Raw genomic sequence first — 20,552 nt, 5'->3', positions numbered from 1 at the left:
GATTTTTTTTTTTTTTTTTTAAAGAAAATACTGGTATCGGATAGTTACTGTTTATGAATTTCATTTCAGACTCGGGTAAAGGTATTATAAAATATATGTTTTCAGGATGGTGCATTGGGTTAGATGGGGTGAGAGCCACTGCTCTGGGTGATTAGGAAGATCTATCATAAATACAAATGGAATTACAGACCCCACAGTCAAGGGAGAGTGATTCAGAATATATTTATTATGTTAATTGTTCAAAACAGGTTATCATTCATTTATTCTTTCTTTTCTTTTCTTTTTTTCCCCCCAAGTAGGCTCCATGCTCCATGTGGGGCTTGAGCTCACGATCCTGAGATCAAGAGTCACACGCTCTACTGACTGAGCCAGCCAGGCGCCCCACACTTATTCTTTCAACAAGTATTTATTGAATACCTATGTGTGCTCTGTGCCAGGCACTGCTCTATGTGCTTAGCATGTGTCTGTGAACAAAATAAAGATCCTTGGTTTCATGGGCCTTCCCTTCTAGTGGGGGGAACAGTACACATTGTAAGTAAATTACAGGGCATTTTAGGTGATAAGTGCTATGGATTATTGGAAGATTAGGAATGCTGGGGTTGAAGAGGACAGGGTGAGCAGTTCCACTTTTAAATAAGGCCATCAGATTTCTCATTGAGAATATGAAATTTGAGCAAAGGCTTCACGTGGTTATGTAGTTGGCCATGGACACCAAGGGAAAGCAGTCCAGGCTGAGGGAACAGACAGTACAAAGGCCCTGAGGCCTGAGGCCATGCAGCGGGCATGCTTGAGGAACTGCAAGGAGACCAGTGTGACTGGAGTAGAGTCGGCTAAGGCAAGTGTGGTTAGGAATGAGGTCAGAAAGGTAATAGGGGCAGATCACACAGGGCCTTGTAGGACATCATTAGGGCCTTTGCTTTTTACTCTTGAGTTGGGAAGTTAATGCAGGTTTTGAGCAGGAGTAACATGATCTTACTTAAGTTTTAAAAAGCTCCCTGTGGCTGCTATGTTGAAAATGGCTCTCAGGGGGCAACGGTAGAAGCCAGAAAACCAGTCAGGAGTCATTGCAGTGTCCAAGCATGAGGTGATGGGGAGAACCTGACCCGGAGAGGGCACTGGTGGTGGTGGGAAGGGGGGTCGGGTTCTGGATGTATTTTCGTGCAATTTAGAATGCAAGATAAAAAGTTCTCACAACAGGGGCGCCTGGGTGGCTCAGTCGTTAAGCGTCTGCCTTCGGCTCAGGTCATGATCCCGGGGTCCTGGGATCGAGCCCCGCATTGGGCTCCCTGCTCCGCGGGAAGCCTGCTTCTCCCTCTCCCACTCCCCCTGCTTGTGTTCTCTCTCTCGCTGTGTCCGTCTCTGTCAAATAAATAAATAAATAAATAAATAAATCTTAAAAAAAAAAGTTCTCACAACTCAAGCCTTCCAGCAGTACCTGTGTGGATCTGCGACCTGTGAGGAAAATCTGATGTGGTCGACAAAGTAACCATGGTTCCATGTTCTTTTCCTTCTGAGGAGGGTGTCTGTGCATTACATGTAGGCATGCCTGTGTTTGCAGGGCACATCTCTCCAGGCTCGTGGTTAGCCGTCAGATACGCTGAGCCGCTGAGTTGGAGTACCTTTAGAACAGAAAGTGAAGCAGCACTAAATGGAACTAACTGGTCCTGAAAGCCTCACACATTTCCCCTTGATTAAGCCAGAACGGATTTTTAGTAAAAAACATATGCTGTTACTCAATTAATGTTTCTTGTAATACTCTGATGGTGAATCAAAGATAAAAATTCAATTTTCTCATCCCATTCCCTTTCTGATCCCATTCGTCCCCCTTCTTTCTTAGACTCCGAGACTACAGAAATTTTATTAGCACACTCGCTTTATTTAAGTTGACTGACACCTTTCTGATTTCAAATATGCATTATGTAGTTTTGCCCTCGATTTTCAAATAATTAATTTGGAAATGTGGGAGCAGTTTAAGATCTGCTGATAGGTGTATGCAACTCATTTTCTGTGCAGGTCACGATTTCAGTGACCTTCGTGCTTGGAGGAGACTTGATTATCATAGAGCTAAACTTCCTGTAGCGGGGTCTTTTGAAAGCTTGCCGAGGCAGTGGCTTGCCAAGATGTTAGGTAGAGTACACACACAATTAAGTAAAGTTACATGGCACGTCTCCAGGAGACCTCGGCTCTCAGCCAGGCTGACCTTTCAGGTGCTTATATGTCATAAACTATTTTGTCCTAAGGCTTCCTGCTTAATCACAGCAGTGATTTTGATCAGTTGGGTTTTTTTTTTTCCTTCATTTTACACTTGCAGCAATTACTTATGAAGACGAAGTATATATTCTCATTCTTGTGCTGTGGCTAGCTAGCATTACCCCAGTGGTTACTAAGACCTTTTCTTGGCTTAGAGTGAGGGGGAACAGAAGGTAGCTTCATTTACTCAAACCTTTCCCTTTTATTCTTTCAAGTCTGTATTTTAAGAACTCTGATTTGGTTCCATAGCTGAATGATTTGGACAGGGCAAAGTCTTTTTTTTTTTTTTTTTTTTAAGCCTTGGGCTATTTCTGATGTGCTGTGACCTTGGGAAGAAAAGTTCTCCTGTATCCAGTAGGAGATGTTTTTAAGGAGAGTATGAGTTGTAGCTATGTATTTTTAGACTACATTTTCATATGGCATTTGTACTTTGGTGGCATGGAGTCATGGAAATTTCTCTTCCTAGTCTTGGGTTGAGAAGACAGTATTTCAGTGCTGGCTCTGTCCAGTTACTGTACTAGCTTAGTGAGCCTCATTCTTCTTACTGTAAATGGGTGTGAAGATAGATGCTTACCATTTACCTTAGAATTTGGTAAAGATCAAGTGCCCCAAGATGTATGAAAGAATTTTGCAAGCCCTAAACTTCCCTTCAGATGCTGCTGGTCATGGTATTGTGGTTATCACAAAGCTTGTTCCTATGAACCCGTTGTTTCTGTCTTTAACAGAACTTAAAGTGGAGTGAGCCATTTTTCTTGAACATAAATAAAATAGAGATGTGTATAGGGGCTGGCAGGGAAGGGAGAGCCCAACTATGGGGTCTCTAGAAACAATTCTAGTATACAAATTCTGTGACTTTATGTTTCTGCGTGTGGGGGGGATTTTTGCTCATTTTTTCTTTTCCCAACTTATTAGTTAAAAATTTTTAAACTTACAGAATAATTGAGAGAATAGTATAATGAACACCCACATACCCTATATTTTAAGGTAACAGTTGTTAATATTTTGCCACATTTATTTTTATCTCTCTGTACATTTGTGTATTGGTTTTATGTATTTATTTACTTATTTAAGATTTTATTTGTCAGAGAGAGAGAGGGAGAGAGTGCTTGTGCACAAGCAGGGGGAGCGGCAAGCAGAGGGAGAAGAAGCAGGCTCCCTGCTGAGCAAGGAGCCTGATGCGGGACTTGATCCCAGGACCCTGGGATCATGACCTGAGCAAAGGCAGAGGTTTAACCGACTGAGCCACTCAGGCGTCCCTGTGTATTGGTTTTAAATCTTCAATTTCTGCTCTCCCTTTGGTGTTGTGTTCCAACAGTTCTCTTCTACAGAGTATAGCATAGTCAGTCGTTATTGAGGCTGTAGTATGCTGGGTGAAGTTAGAGCTTTTATAATCTTTCTGATTAATTGATACCTTTTCTTGAACAGGATGAACTTACTGCTGTGAATGTAAAGCAAGGCTTCAACAATCAGCCAGCTTTTACTGGAGATGAACATGGCTCAGCCAGAAATATTGTAATTAACCCATCAAAGGTAATGGAAATTGTCTATTTCCTAAAACTTCTGAAAAAGTGTGTGACACCCTGAAAAGTGTGTGTGAATGTTGATAAATTAGTGTTATTTAAAATCACAATCCATATTCAGAATTCCCCAGAATATCTTGTATAAGGTCCTGCCCTAGGACCCAATCAGGGATCATGCATTGCATTTGGGTGTCCTGTTTCTTTCATCTATTGTAATCCAGCACAGTACACAGTACTGCTCTCCGCCTTGCCCATGTTGTTATTTTTGGGAGAGGGGGGGCTTTCAGAGCTGCTGTCCAGTTATGTCTTTTTTTTTTTTTTTAAGATTTTATTTATTTGAGAGAGGGAGAGAGTAAGAGAGCACAAGTGGGGCAAGGAGCAGAGGGAGAGGGAGAAGCAGGCTCCCTGCTAAGCAGGGAGCCTGATGTGGGGCTTGATCCCAGGACCCTGAGATCATGACCCAAGCTGAAGGCAGATGCTCAACTGACTGAGGGACCCAGGTGTCCCCAGTTATTTTCTTATATTCTAGTCCTACATTCTAGATTTGCCTGATTGTTTTTTCATGACAAGGTTCAGGTTAAATATTTTTGGCAAGAAGACCACATTGCATATCAGAAGACATGCAGTGCCAGTTTACCCTGTTATTGGTTATACTACGTTTGATGATCGAAGGTGGTGTCTGCTGTCACTTTACATTGTAAAAGTAGTTATCTTTTCCTTGTAGTAGTCCCTGTAGGGTGATACTTTGAGACCAAATGGATATGCTATTCTTCAATACGATTTTATCTTGTGATTGTATCATCAATTGATAATGCTTGCTGAATGAGTTATTTTGCTGGTGGTTGCAAAATGCTGGTTTTCCAATTGTCATTTCTCATACATTTATTAGATGGCATTCTTTTGTAAAAGGACACCCCATTTTAAAATTTATTTTTTATTATTTTATTGTTTTAAGTAGGCTCCACGCCCAGTGTGGGGCTTGAACTCATCACCCTGAGATTAAGGGTTGCATGCTTTACCGACTGGGCCATCCAGATATGCCAAACAAACTCCATTTTTCTTTTTTTAAAGTAATCTCCACACCCAATGTGGGGCTTGAGCTCAGGACCCTGAGATCAAGAGTTGGATGCTCCACCTACTGAGCCAGCCAGGTGCCCTGATATCCCATTTTTTAGTATCACTTTGAACTCCAGGACTCTTTAAAATTTGATGTGTCATCTTTTCTCTTTTTGATGTTTAAATTGTCTCTCACTTGGCCAGGGGGCGCCTTTAACCTATTTCTTGGGTGCTTTTGACATCCCCATCATTCTTGAGCACTTCCTCACCTTTGATACAATAACATATTCAGATTCATGTTCTTTCTGTGCCCCAGCCCAGATCTGGATGCTTGGCATGCTCATTGCTACTAGAGTATCATAACTTCTAGGTCCTTTCAGTGGACAGAGATGGGAAACAACATAGAGATTTGTTTCTTCTCTTCTCTTCTCTCCTTTTTCTTCTTTCCTTGCATCCATCTGCCAGTGCTTACCCAATACTACAGGGTTTTTCCTCTTTTCTGTTCCATCTTTTTATCTCATTTCTCCCAAAGTGAGAACCCTGGCTTGTAGTAAATTCAATATATTTATTTATTTACTTTTTTAAAATACACATTAAAAAGTTCCAGAATAAACTATAGTAATGCTACTCCAACAACAAAATTACTATGGAAAATTTATAATTTTCCTATTATACTTTTTGTCCTTAGACTAATTTTCATTAAAGGTATATAGTCAGAATGTTGTGTTAAAATTTTTCTTAAATTAAATCTCTTTCTCTTTGTGGTTATGTTAATAATATATAGGTAGAATTATTTGCTTGTTATATTCTTTTAAGGTTTGATCTTTCTCATCCTTCTTGAGTTATTTTCTGAATATTGAAGTATTTTTATTAAATTGAAAGCATTATACAAATGAAATCAAACATACAAATATACTTCCTTCCCCTTCCTCAGAGCTAACAGTTGTCAGGGATTTGTGTATCATTTAAGATCTGTGCGTGCACATGTACACATAAACAACAAATGTACTTGATAATTTGCTAATCAACTGAAATATGTAAACAATGTGAAAGGAAACAGCATTTTCTACAGATAACCCCATAACCAAACCAATGTTTTTAGTTTTGTCTTTTTCCAGTCTTCGTATACTTTTTTTTTTTTTTAAAGAGTTTATTTATTTGACAGAGACACAGCGAGAGAGGGAACACCAGCAGGGGGAGTGGGAGAGGGAGAAGTGGGCTCCCTGCTTAGCCCGATGCGAGACTCGATCCCAGGACCCTGAGACCACGACCCGAGCCGAAGGCAGATGCCCAAAGACTGAGCCACCCAGGCACCCCCTTTTTTTTTTCTTTTTTAAAGATTTTTTATTTATTTGACAGAGACACAGTGAGAAAGGGAACACAAACGGGGAGTGGGAGAGGGAGAAGCAGGCTTCCCTCAGAGCAGGGAGCCTGATGTGGGGCTCAATCCCAGGACCCTGGGATCATGGCCTGAACCGAAGGTAGACGCTTAACGACTGAGCCACCCAGGCGCCCCCCAGTCTTCGTATACTTTTTAACATCACAACCACAATTACATATATGTTGTAATTGGTTTTCTTTTTTTAAATTGTCGTAAAATATACGTAACATAAAATTTACCATTTTACTATTTTTATTTTTATTTTATTTTGCTTATTGGAGCCTAACACAGGACTTGAACTCATGACCCTGAGATGAGACCTGAGCTGAGATCAAGAGTCAGATGCTGAACTGACTGAGCCACCCAGGCGCCCCTTAACATTTTTAAAATGTACAGTTCTTTGGCATTTAATGCATTCACATTGGTGTGTAACCGTCACCACCATCTTCAGAACTTTTTTGTCTTACTTTAAAAAAAAAAAAAACATAACATTATTTTGAGTGCACTTTTCCTTGAGGCTGAAGTATTCATATTAATAATTATTAATGGACAGATAACATTTCATCATTTACATGCTATAATGACCTGAAACTGTTAGTATATAATAATTAGCCTGTTGCCAATTTCTTATGGTTATTTATGAAGAGGCTGTAGTCGTATTTGAACATACAGCTTTTGTTCTTTTGGATAAATTTCCAGAAGCATATTTACTTGGGTAGAAGTTGTCTTAGTCTGTTTGGGCCTCCATAACAAAATACCACAAACTGGGTGGCTTAAACAACAGGAATTTAATTTTCTGAGAAACAATTTATTTTCTCACAGTCGAGGAGGCTGGTAGTCCAAGATCAAGGTGTCAGTAGGTCTGGTTTCTTCTGAGGGCTCTCTCCTTGGCTTGCACAAGGCTGGCCTCTCACCCTGTCCTCACACAGTCTTTTCTCTATGTGCCTGTATTCTGTGTTTCTTCTTACAAGGACACCAGTCCATTGGATTAAGCCCCGCCCTTATGACCTCATTTGACCTCTTTAAAGGCCTTGTCTCCAAATACAGTCACACTGGGGATTAAGGCTTCAACATCTGAATTTTGGGGAACACAATTCAGCCCATAACAGAAAGTATGAATGCTCTGTGTCTCTTGATATGAACTGCCAAGTTATTCTGTTATATCAAGTTTTATGTCAATTTAAATAACTGAATAAATGGAAATAACACCCATTACAGCTTCTGCTTTTGCCAACCCTTCCTGTGAGATTTACTCAAGGATTCAAACCTTCTGAAGGGAATTTGAGCTTATAAATATGGAATACATGAACTATAGTGTAGTCCCTAAACTTTTTTCCATTTTCTTATAAAATGAATTACTTTCAAAATAGCTTTGGATGGATGGAAACAAGTGTTATTTATTTATTAAAGATTTTATTTATTTATTTGACAGACACAGTGAGAGAGGGAACACAAGCAGGGGGAGTGGGAGAGGGAGAAGCAGGCTTCCTGCTGAGCAGGGAGCCCAATGTGGGGCTCAGTCCCAGGACCCTGGGATCATGACCTGAGCCAAAGGCAGACGCTTAATGACTGAGCCACCCAGGCGCCCCTGGAAACAAGTTTTAAGTTAAACTTCTTCTCTCCTACCTTGTCTGAGGGAGTGCACATTGGTCTGAAGCTTATGGAGGGCAGTTTAACAGTGCTGATTAAAATTACAGAATCGTACAATCTGAATTCTGGAAATTTATGTGAAATCTGTAGTTGTACATGTATGAGATAACAAATAGGAGAGGTTATTCATTTTAATGTGATTTGTAATAGTGGAAGTTTGGGGAAAACACTCCAAATGTCTGTTAACAAGGGCTTGATTATATACACATGTGGTGCACCCACCCAGTACATCATTTGTGAAAGTGAAAAGAGATTTTCCATGTACAGATGTGGAAGGGTCTCAGACATTTACTAAATGTACACAAAGAGGTATACATGTAAAAAAGAGAAAGTAATATATTTGTGTTTGTTCATGCATATTCACCTGAAGAAACCCTCGGAAGACCTAAGAAACTAACCAACGTGGTTACTTGGAGGTAGTCATTGGGACTTGGGAATGAGGCTCTTTACTTTTTTAGGTTTGGAATAATGTGAGTATAAAATTAAGTGCATGGTCATGTTTTGATCCCCCCCCCTTCTCTCTTTTAGGGAATTTTGACTTAGTTTCCAGTGTGCAGTGGTTCCCGAGGTTTGTTAGGATGTAAAACGGCACATACAGTCACATGTTCCATTGTTATTAAATACAAAAATTATAATTGTAAAACAGATTGCTGACTAGTTTTTAAAAAAAATTTTATACCTTTGTTTATTATGATTAAAATACTCCTACATAATTGCAAATAAGAGGCCTTTTAAATTTAAACAATCAATGTAAGTAGGGGTTTTAAATTCCTGGTATAAAGACCAAATATTGATTGAGAAATTTAAAATTAAACAATTTGCTGTTGGCTGCTTGTTCCTAAACAACTGGTTTTGCTAAATTTTTGCATTTATTTCCCGTTTAAACATTCTGCAAACATTTGCTTAAAAAACAAAAACACACCATGAAGTTTGTTTAAAAAAAAAAAAAGTAAAGCTCAGATCTTTTTTCTAATTACTCTAATTTTTTATTATATTAACACACCAAAATAGACTTTTTATATATAGTTTTTTTTTTTTTTTTAAAGATTTTATTTATTTATTTGACAGAGAGAGACAGTGAGAGAGGGAACACAAGCAGGGGGAGTGGGAGAGGGAGAAGCAGGCTTCCCGCGGAGCAGGGAGCCCGATGCGGGGCTCGATCCCAGGACCCTGGGATCATGACCTGAGCTGAAGGCAGACGCTTAACGACTGAGCCACCCAGGCACCCCCAAAATAGACTTTTTAATTGTCCATAAATCACAAGGGTCAAGGAATGCCAGTTCACATTAAGTAAAAGTGTACCAGCTTTTCACCCTGGTAGATAAACTTGACTAATTGCTAACAGCCGTGTTCCAGCCTAGGAACTAATTGTTTATTGACTCATGTAAGGTGGCGATTCTTACCTGGCTTCACCAGGGTGGGTATTTTATTTTAATCATTGTTGCCACTGTTGGCCAACCTCACCTGTTGTTTGTATCGTATTATTAAATAATTCCCAGGGAATGGAATAGGGTTCTTGGCAATTCCAACAAGTTTTCTGTGGATTCACTTAAGTTCTAGGTATTTATCCCTTTCCTTCTTGTGCCTTTCTTCCTCTTTTGTCCTCTTCGTTTGGTTAATATGAAAATGCCACAGTTGTTCACAGGAACTCCCTTTGCTACATATTCCATTCAGAGCAGGTAACACTAGCTTTCTCCTGAAACGCTTGTACTCTTGAAATTGGCAGCCCAGTTAAAAATGTTGAATACTTAATTTAATTGAAACTTTTGTAATTTTCCATTTAATTTTTTCTAGACTCCTTTTTTTGAAAAGCACTGTGAATACAGAATTTTCCTTTCCAAAAATATACGCTATTAAGATGAAACGAGAGAAAGAATGATTACTGTGTGATTACTAGACTTTCTGCTCTTGCGTGCAACACCTCTCAGGAAACATATTCTCTCCAAATGTGTATGTAGTCTGAAAAAGAAGTACAGCTGAAGAGTAAAGCAGAACCCATTCTCTTGAAATTTATTCAGGATGTAATTAATTTCATCTTCTCAGACATTTTCAAAGGCTCTTCTTTTTTCCTTGAACCACTTGTTAATAGTGGAACAAAAGTGCTGTGGGAGTTTTTGCATTATGTTAGTATAAGGAAATCACAACTCTTGGCTTCAAGGACTTAAATTGCCATTTATTTTCTGATGGGCTGCTTGAAGATATTCTCCTAAAACAAAAATAAAATACTGCTATACATTACTAACATACATACTGCCTTCAAACTTTTTCTTTTTTTCTCTTGTTTCCACAGATTGGAGCTTATTTCAGCAGCATATTAGCTGAGAAACTAAAGCTTAACACTTTCCAGGACACCGGAAAGAAGAAACCACAAGTTAATGCTAAAGATAATTATTGGCTGGTTACTGCTCGATCCCAGAGTGCAATTCATAGTTGGTTCTCTGACTTAGCAGGAAATAAACCACTTGCTATTTTGGCAAAAAAGGTATTAAGTGTTTCTTACATTGTTTTAATTATGGTCTTCTAGAAATCACGATGTTTGAGCTAAGGTTCAAGTACGTATTTCTTTCCCCCTGTTCTTTCCCGTAAAACGCAAAGCTTCAGGGGCAGGTACACTTACCAGGTGTGTGCTGCACATAACGCTGTTCCTCCCTTTTTTTTGGATGGCATGTGGTTCCTAGCACATCTCCACCTAAACATTCCACACAGGAAGCAGTTTATGTGGACTTTATTTATTTTTTAAGATTTTATTTGAGAGAGAGTGAGCAAGTGAGCGAGAGAGCAAGTACAAGCTTGGGGAGGGAGAGGGAGAAGAGGCTCGATCCCAGGACCCTGGGATCATGACCTGAGCCGAAGGCAGACGCTTAAACCGACTGAGCCACCCAGGCGCCCCTATGTGGACTTCAGGTAGACGCGTTTTTTAAATCAAGAGTAGGCAATAAGACTTCGTTTATTTCCATTAAATTTTTAGTTTTCTTAGGCCAGGATGTCCAAAATGTGTCATTTGGAAATTCTTGCTTTGATGTTACTTTCTTGTCTTGAAAAGTACCAATCCAAATGCTTTAAGCTAAGTCTCCTTCCTAACAAGTAAGATAGCAATTCTGGGTGTGCTTGAAAAACTTCTTTGAAAAAGTTTTAGAACAAAATGGGCAGGTGTATTTATAGCTTCCAGTGATCTCTGTCTTGCACACCTTTGAAATCATCCCACATGTCTTTCTCATCCGGCCTGAAACCCTTTAGTCTTTAGGGTGTCCATCTTCTGTTCTTGATAGTGTTATTAACTAGTGTGGTGCAGGCCTGGTTTAAAGGAGAGCTCCTTTTTGTGTTTGTTTTCTAAAGCAGCTCTCTGAAAATAGCCTGTAGCTCCCATTGGCTTTCTTTTGCCCTAGTGCCGCCATAATATTGTGTTGCCTTGTGATTAAAGGCAACTGGAATCCTTGAAAAGCACAACAATCAGCATAATCGCCTCTTGCTACTCAGGTTGTACCTGTCTCAACACAGGCTGGACCGTGTAGCATTTCTTCCCTGGTAGTGGACATTTACCATGTGGGCCCACGATGACCTGTACATTGTATCTGAAGGCCCCATAAGTCAAAGGGCATCCTTTGATATTTCATGGCTTTGTAACCAATAGTTCATGCCCTCCATGTTTATTAGGACCTTCAGTTCCCATGGAGCCATCCTGACATCTTTCTTTTTAGGTTTTCCTTTTTTTAAAACAAGCTTTTAGAATCCCTTTTTTGGATATTTCCTGAAAGCAGATACTGACGAGGAATTGATGCCCTTGCTTTAGGGGTGGAGTGGTTGCTCATCTTTGAGGAGGGAGATGAATCACAGTACAGTGTATTAGCCATTGTTCTTCTCTTTATTAGGAGCTGTCTCTGGCCAAGTCAGGTGTCCCTCAGGTAAGCCCTGACATGAATTCTGTGCAAAGTTAAACTTTTTTTCTTTTTCTTTTCTTTTTTTTGGTAACACCATTGACTGTGCCTTGAAGTAGTCATTTCTTGGGCATTTGAAGAGTCCCTCCCTTCTCTGCTCCGCTCCTCAGCATATCGTATTCTTGAGATGGCAAAAGCTCTTTTGGATCTGGGTAAAAGATTGCATTCTCTGTCATGTTCTTCATATTAGAAAGTTCAAGTACTTCTTTAATTTCTGGTATTTATCTATGAGATGGCTTAATGCAGAGGGCCTTAATTTTCCTGCTAAAATCTTGAGTCCTCTTCCAACTCTGTTCTAGAGTTCAAAATAGTTTCCTGTATGGGATAGGTCAAGTTTCTGGGCCTGGTTTTCCATTATTTTACAACTCCACAGCACTCCCAAGTATTTAGCCACAGAGAGGTCAATAATGGCCTGTAAAGGGCCTTTTAACTCAATCACGGTCATCGGTAGATTTGGAAAAATAGACTTATAGGCTCTAGGGATATTCTTCTGGCTCTTGACCAATTCACTAGGTATGACACGGTCACTTCAGGTGATGTTGATTACTGTGGTCTCGGGAATTTCCTTTTGCCTCTACTTCTGCTTGGTGAACACAGAGAGTATTGACAGTGACATTCATCCAAGGGGAAAGGCACTACAAGGTGATAAAGCCCTTTTGTGGATGAAAAACCATCACATGCTAAGTGTCTTAGTTTTCTTTTACTACTTAGATGCAGCTCTAGCTTGGTTTAGAAACAAAACAGCTGGGTGCCTGGGTGGCTCAGTCGTTAAGTGTCTTCGGCTCAGGTCATGATCCCAGGGTCCTAGGATCGAGCCCCGCATCGGGCTTCCTGCTCCACGGGAATCCTGCTTCTGCTTGTGTTCCCCTCTCGCTGTCTCTCTCTCTGTCAAATAAATAAAAATAAAATCTTAAAAAAAAAAACAAAAACAGCTGTCCAGTGATTGCCTAGGTTCAGTTACAAGTTAAAGTTAGATGGTTTCTTTGCTGAAAATGGGATCTGTGACTGTAAGGAAGTCCTACTTCAGTCACTATAAACATAATTTCCTTCCGGAGCTGGTCCAAACTATCAATTTGATAACCGTCAATATGTGTCTTCTTCCTTAATTAAATAGCCTTCTTCACATAAGTTCTTCTGAATTTTAAATCCCTTGATTTGAGCAAACCATGTCTTATGGGGTTCGGGGGCAATGAGCTGGAGGTATGCCTTAGCTTGTTAATGGTAAGACCTGTGGCTCGGTTTTGTTTGCTATTTCATCTAAACATTTCACATGTTCAAGTTTTTATTTTTCTCCTGTCAGTTGTTCAAAAGAAATCCTTTGGGCATCTATAAAAGATGCTACTAGTAATGTTTCTTTGGAGATGCTACATTTACTTTTTTGCATTTGCCTATTTTTTAGGCCTTGATCTAGTACTCTTTTGGTTCATCTGAATGAGCGTCAACCTGACCCTGACAACTAAAATTTGACTCTCTCATACTAGTGTTCTAGTGAAAAGCAGCATCTCAGTTCTTGCACTGAATATATAAGCCTGAGCTTTTCTTGTCCCTGGCTTCAGTGATAGTCTGTAAACCCAGAGTCTTGTGCTCCATGAAAGACGTGCCTTGTAAACAAAATTTTCAGGGAATTTTCTTGTTAAAATGTATCACTGTGGTCTGCAGAGAGGAAGCCTTATAGCTTTGGCCTATGTGACTTTCATCTCCCTTTTAGGTATGTTTGTGCAGCGTAGCTGCCTCTGTCATGGGGGTTATGTTTAAAGTCAGCACCCAAGGCAGGAATTGTACGTGACCAAAAGTCTATTAAGTTGCCCATGAAAGACAGTGTATGGACAGCTGCATCTCAGTGTGCAACCAGGCAGCTTTTCCTTCAGCATTGGGGCAGCTTGAATGTTTCTTTGGTAAGAACCAGGTGAAATAGCTTGTTTTAAAGGGCTGTGTACAAAACCCACTTCTCTTTTAATTCTGGGATCAACACTTGGGTCCAGGCCTGTGAATAGTCAAATTTGCAATATACAAATGATACAAAATATCCACTGTCTAAAGGAGGATTTGACTAAGAAAAATGCCGTGCTGTAACAATCAGCTGATTTGAAGTCTTTTGATATCCAATGCAAAAATCAAGCTAGGGTGTGGCACATAGAGACCAGGGCTCTTGATAGCCATGGTGGTAGTGTCCAGGATCCTTTTAGGAGAGGGTCAAATGCCTGGCTTGAAACAGACTTTGGCTGGCACCTAGAAATTTTTGGAATTGGTAACATAATAAAAACTGTTCTGGTTTGGATACATTCAATTCTTTTACCCTTCTGACCACTGTGCGCGGTGGACAGGGTTGGGCTGGTATTACTACATTCATAAATGAAGAGCCTGGGAGTAATGGGTTTAGCTGTACAGGCTGGGGGCCAGGACCAGAGCACAGAGGTGGTAGAGGGGAGTGGTGGGTGCTTACTGCTCCCATCCTGTGCATCATGGCCAACGTACTCTGTCCGCTGTTGCACTCTACATTCGTAAGCTGAATAGATCATATATAGCTGACTGGCCTGTGCCAAGGATATTTACGAGGAATTGTAGAAGAGTGGGTTAACTCTTTGAAACATTCAGTGGTACATTGGGATACTAATTTGCTAAATAGTACACCTTCGTGGTCTGGAAGAAATAATGAACTGCCTCAAGTGCCTACTTTCAACCAGTGAATTAATTAGCCAGCTATTTCTAGCTCAGTGTTTATTAGGCAGATTCACTGATCCATCATTTTAGCCCCTATTTTAAATTTTGGGCTAAAGGCACTTTAGAAGCTTTCTAGAAATTATTATAAATGTTACAGCCAGAAAGCTTTATATAAAAAAGTGTTCTTTGATAAAATTTGGAGTGGGGACAGTTTTTCACTTGATCATCCCTTCCAATTTTGAGATAAACTCCTTGGAGTACTGTCATGAAATTATTTTCCCTATTTTGTTGGTATGATGAGTAGCTTTCAGCATCTGAGAATTTGAAAGTAATTTGTTTTTTATAAATAAGAGAGCGCAACTGATAAAACTGTTGTCAGTGTGCTAAACATAGTTTTGATTCTTTTAATGAAAATTTGCTTAAAGTTTTTGGTTTTTAAGCTGAATGTACATATTTGAAAATCCATCAAGGATATACTTTCTTAAAGGCAGCAGGGACTGAGTGTCTTTCTTTTGCTTTCCCTTTCTTTAGGTTGACCTCATGATGAAAATAATACGTGATTTTTATAAATATGTTATTTCTTTTTAGGTTCCAATCCTTAGTAAAAAAGAAGATGTTTTTGCATATTTAGCTAAATATTCAGTGCCAATGGTTCGAGCAACGTGGCTGATCAAGATGACCTGTGCCTATTATTCTGCTATTTCTGAAGCTAAAATTAAGAAACGTCAGGCTACTGATCCTAATTTGGGTAAGTGAGACAGTACAATACATTTTATATTTCATCATTCATTGTACAAGACATTGTTGCCTGCATGCTCTAGCCATAGCCCGGAGAGGTGAGTACCGAGGAGGTCCATGGGGAGGCTAAAACTGACTCATGGCGCGCACGCAGATGGATCCTTGTTCACCCAGGCCCAAAATCCTGATTTCATCAGCAAATCATATTGCTGTTACCTCCAGAATATGTCCTGCATCTAAGCACTTCTCACTGCCATAGCTGCTGAAATGTTGGTTCATGCCACTGTCCTCTCGGCTGGAGACAGTGGTGGCCTCCTAACTGGTCTCCCTGTTCTTTCCCTCCTTACATTGTAGGCTCCAAACTGCCATGCTGATCACTAAGCCTGAATCCGATCACATCGTGTCCCTCTTGATAACCTGTCAATAGTTTCCTACTACAATTAGGATAAAGATCCAGATTATTTCCTATGGCCACCAAGGCCATCCATGCCTTGCTCTCTCTTTCTGTGATGTTCTGGCCACATTGCCTTCCTTCTCCCCCTCTGACATGCCACGCTCCTTCCTTTCTCAAGGCTTCTGCATTTCTTCCGTGTACTTGGGCTGTTCATCTCTATGGTATTCCCACATCTCCTCTTCTCAGAGCCTTTGGCTCGAGGGCCATTTCCTCAGGAGGTTTTCTCCAGCCACCTACCTAAATAACATTCCTCTTTCCCCCCTTCTGCCCATTTATATTCTCAGGTATTCTTATTTTATTCACAGCATGTTTCACTATCTGAAATTACCTTTAAAAAGTGCTGTCTCTCTCACCCCTCCCTCCCACATGCACTGGCCCATGATCATGGTAGGTATTTGTTGAAAGAACTGAAGGTAAACTGTTTTTAGTCCGTCTTCACTCTTTTGGTGGCTAGACAGTGACTCCTTGAGGTGGTGCTAAAACATGCTTAATAAAAGACTGGATTCTCCGTTAGAAATATGCACAGAGGATTACACATAAAGATGTCCACTTAAAGATTAGGTTTACAAATAATTCCTTATGAAATGGAAACGTGCTTATGGTTTCATAAGGAAGACCCCAGCTACAAAGCTCTGAGAAGCAGGGCAGAAAGTGCAAATGTCCTCAGATGCCAGGCAGCGTCCTAAATAAGTGAGTCAGGCTGTGAGGTGGCTGGGAGTGGTAGGTGGTCCTGGCGAACTGGACAGTGGAGCCCACTCTAAAAGCATGGAAAGTTAATCAAAACAAAACTGAAAACATGGCTGGATTCCATGGCTGCCACCTTTTGAGTTCAGGTTTGCTAAAACAAAGGTGAACTGTACTTCAAAACAAAACAAAACTGTATTGTGTATATATTTAAATGTATAGGGAAAAGTATCTACAAAGTGAACAGTGGTTATCTCTGAGTGCTGTTTTGGTAGCAGTCTTGTTAACTCTATACTTCAGATTGTTTTCACCAGCTTATTTTTTCATAGGGGGAGACAAAAGAAATGCCCCCTTTTTAAATTACAGAAGCTCTACATTCTTACTATAATATTTGCAAATGGTGTCAAAGTAGATACAATAAATGGTCAAGTTTCTCTTTGCTCTTCTTCATAATTTCCTTTTTGAACTTCTCCTCATACACAAAAACACATATATGTGATTCATATATATATATATATACACACACATATATGTATGTGTGGCCACCAAGGCCATCCATGCCTTGCTCTCTCTTTCTGTGATGTTCTGGCCACATTGCCTTCCTTCTCCCCCTCTGACATGCCACGCACATATATGTATGTGTGTGTATATATATACACATATGTATATGGAGAGAGAGCGCGTGCGTGCCCATGCCTCGAGAGCGCAAGAGAGCAAGCATGGGTGAGAGAGCGAGAGCGTTTATTAATACTTCTCTCCAGAGTCTGGATATCTAGTTGCTTACACTAGCTACCTCTACTTTGATGACTAATGGGCATCTGAAACCTAGTATATACAACCAAAGTCTTGATTTCTCTCCATCCCTAAACTTGCTCCTTCTTTCTTCAGTCTTCTTACTAAATGTTATATGTAGTCACTGGGAGGATAAGGGTAGAAGCCCTATTGTCATTCTGGCTTTATATCTTTCTCTCAAAATTCTACGTTCAGCCCCTCAGCAATCCTGTCAGCTTTACTTTGAAAATCGAATCCCCATCCGAGAATGTCTTCCTCCTCCCACTGCTGCTAGTCCTCTGGTTTGAACCACCACCTCCACCTTTGCCCGTGCTGTTGGACCGGCCTCTAGCTGAGCTTGTTTTTGTTCTTCTCTAATGACAGCCTTCTGCTCTGTGGCCAGCATGCTCCTGCTAGAACCTAACTCATGCCACATTCTTATGCTCAGAATCCTCACTTGGCAGCCGCGCCTCGCTCAGATGTGTCCCTCCACCAGCATGAGCAGTCGGCACACACGGTGGCCTCTCCTTCCAGCCTTGAGACGTCCATGTGGCCTGCTGCCTCCACGCACTGCATGTTAGCTCAGATGGCACTTCCTACGAGAAGCCTTCTCAGATCACTCCAGCCAAAATGTCCTCTCTGTCGCTCTGTTGTCTTGTCCTGCCTTATTTTTCTTCATAACTCTTAGTATGATCTAAGAGTAAGATATAACCTACCACGTTATATCTTAATTTATTGGTTACTTAATGTACACTCACTCCCGACTATAACATTTCTCCGTGAGAAACTTTGTCAGATTTGTTCTGTACTAAATCTCCTAGGAGAGTACCCGGCATACAGAGGTGCTCGGTAATTTTTAAGATAAATGAATGATGAGGCCTGAAGCGTGTGTGTATTTGTCCCAGTTCATAATCCTTGAAACTTGTAGCATCACCAACTATATAGACTACTCCTCCTTTTCTTAGGTTCTTTTCATGGTTTTGTAACTTGTTCTGTCAGTGTTTTCCTTGATGTTCAGTTTAATCTGATTTTAACTGTTATAAGAAAGGGGAGAAGGTGATCATACAGGAATGATTCTGCCCAGTGAAATATAATTTTAGGACAAATAAAGTCTGATAGACCCTCATCATTTGCAAAGAACATGTAGGTAGAATTTTTAGGAATCTGAGATAGGACTGTATCACCAGAACCATATGATTTCCTCTACCAAATGGAAGGAAGCCTAGCTCCAGTTTTTAGCTTAGAACATCAGAGACTTCCTGCATTCATTACTTTTACCATTAATTTTTTTACTAGTGTAACCAGTTGGTTGGGAGGGGGATTATTTTCTACTTTTCCCCCAGAGCTAAAATTTTTATTATTTGCACACCCATGACAGATGGTTGATTAAGTTCACCTACTAGCTGTGTTTTCTCTTCTTTCATAAGACACATAACACAGGTGAATCTGTTTTTTGACTGTATAGAGTATTACAACTCATTGGTCTTTATGATTATCCATGTGTTTTTTTCTTTTTCTTTTCTTTTTTTTTTTTTTTTTTATAAAAGCACAACTGGGGGTGGAGTGGGTACAGAGGGGGAGAGAGAATCCTAAGCAGGCTCCATAACCAGTGTGGAGCCCGACGCAGGGCTTGATTCCATGACCCTGAGATCATGACCTGAGCTGAAAGCAAGAGTTGGTCGCTTAACTGACTGAGCCACCCAAGTGCCTCTATTCATGTGTATTTCTTTTTTTTTTTTTCCTTTTTAAGATTTTATTCATTTGACAGAGAGAGAGACAGCGAGAGGGAACACAAGCAGGGGGAATAGGAGAGGGAGAAGCAGGCTTCCCGCTGAGCAGGGAGCCCGATGCGGGGCTCGATCCCAGGACCCTGAGATCATGACCTGAGCCGAAGGCAGATGCCTAACGACTGAGCCACCCAGGCGCCCCATTCATGTGTATTTCTAAGTGTGAATGTCAAATCCATGAAGATCAAGTGCCTAATATACCATTTTTCATGGTAGAGTATAAAAACTTTGACCTAAAAAATGCTTAAAGCTAAAAATAAAAATATTTTAAAAAATGCATGAATTTTGGGACTTGACCCCCTAACCTCTTAGGTCTAGCAAATCAGAAAGAGCTTGGGCTTTACTCATCCCAGCTCTGCTACTAAGTGACTGTTGACTTAAAGCAGAATCCTTAGTCTCTCCAAACAGTAGTCTTCTCAACCTTGATCCAATCCAATCCATGTTGCCTTTAATTTCATGTCTTTTTAGTCTTCTTTTAATCAAGAACAGTTCTTCGGCCTTTTTTTTTTCCTTGATATTTTTAGAGGGGATAGACCAGCTATTTTGTAAGATGTCCCTTGGTTTGCATTTGTTCATTTCCTCATGACTAGATTCAGGTTATGTACTTTTGGTAGGAATGCCATGGAAGCGATGCTGTAAGCCTCTCAGGACATCATATTACATTGTTCCAATACTAGTGGTGATAACTTTGATCTTTTGGGTAAGGTGGTGCCTCCCACGTTTCTTCACTACAAAGTCACTGTTTTACCCTTTGTAGTTAATAGCTAATTTAACTATGTAGATATTGAATTCATTTTTCTGTATTCTTACATGTGTTTTAAAATGCACATGTAGCGTACTGTTTTTACTGTCTGCAGAGAGCGCATGGTTTCAGTGATCTGATCTTGGTTTTCTATCACCCTGTTACACCTGATACCTCTCTCTGCTTTGTCTTCAGCACTTTCTTCAGCTTCTTTAAGCAAATTATACAGTGCATTTGGAAGCATTTGGCTGTGTAGACCTAGCCATAAGGTAGCAAGTTTCACACTCCAAGCAAGCTATGCAGCCAAGCAACTACACACACACATATATATGTGTTGAATTGGATTAAATTGCATACACTTCAGAAGATTAACTTGCAGTAATAGGTTCCGTGTTCTGGCTTTGATAGTGAAAAGAATCATTCAGCACATTTGGGGCAAGATTGACTATCAAGTGTCACCTTTTCCTGGCAGTGGTTTTATGACTTCTGTTGTCTTGATGATTGTTCTTAGGACTGGTAAAGTGTTTTTGGTAGAAATGGCCTTTATTCCTTTGTAATAGAAACATATGTTTTATTTTCAGTTCCCACATTCAGTGTTGGAACAGAGCTATAAAGCACTGCTGTTTGATTTTATTGAAGAGAGTTTTTCCTAAAGTTAAGTGGGCTAACAGCAACAAGGGAGCAGGCCCCGTTGTGTAAATTCTTTAAATGTAGCAACACAGAGATTGTCACTGTCATTATGCAGAGAGTTATAGATCTAAACTGTGGATTAAATGGGTTATTAAATCCATATAAATGCTGCCCTGGGGAGCTTGCAGCAGGCAAAGACCTCCCCAGTGTAAAGTGTGTACCCCAAAGTGAGAAAAGTGAGAGAGGCCTTAGGTTTCTAGGTGAGGTTTCCCGTGTCATTTCAAGGCAGGTAA

General features: G+C 40.2%; 1 protein-coding gene across 5 annotated transcripts in view; it reads left to right on the top strand.

The window, feature by feature from the left end:
- The window catches only part of MED12L (mediator complex subunit 12L), a 318,467-nt gene that overhangs the window by 29,198 nt on the left and 268,717 nt on the right, over positions 1-20,552 (top strand). For all 5 annotated transcript variants that reach the window (XM_078070369.1, XM_078070350.1, XM_078070359.1 and 2 more), the window contains 3 exons: positions 3,676-3,780; positions 10,148-10,339; positions 15,042-15,201. In XM_078070369.1, the coding sequence (XP_077926495.1) occupies positions 3,676-3,780; positions 10,148-10,339; positions 15,042-15,201 (457 nt within the window). The remainder of the gene's footprint in view (positions 1-3,675; positions 3,781-10,147; positions 10,340-15,041; positions 15,202-20,552) is intronic.

This window comes from Halichoerus grypus, chromosome 1 (assembly GCF_964656455.1).
Source record: "Halichoerus grypus chromosome 1, mHalGry1.hap1.1, whole genome shotgun sequence".
In the NCBI taxonomy this organism is placed as follows: domain Eukaryota; kingdom Metazoa; phylum Chordata; class Mammalia; order Carnivora; family Phocidae; genus Halichoerus; species Halichoerus grypus.
This window is presented reverse-complemented; position numbering and strand designations above follow the sequence as displayed.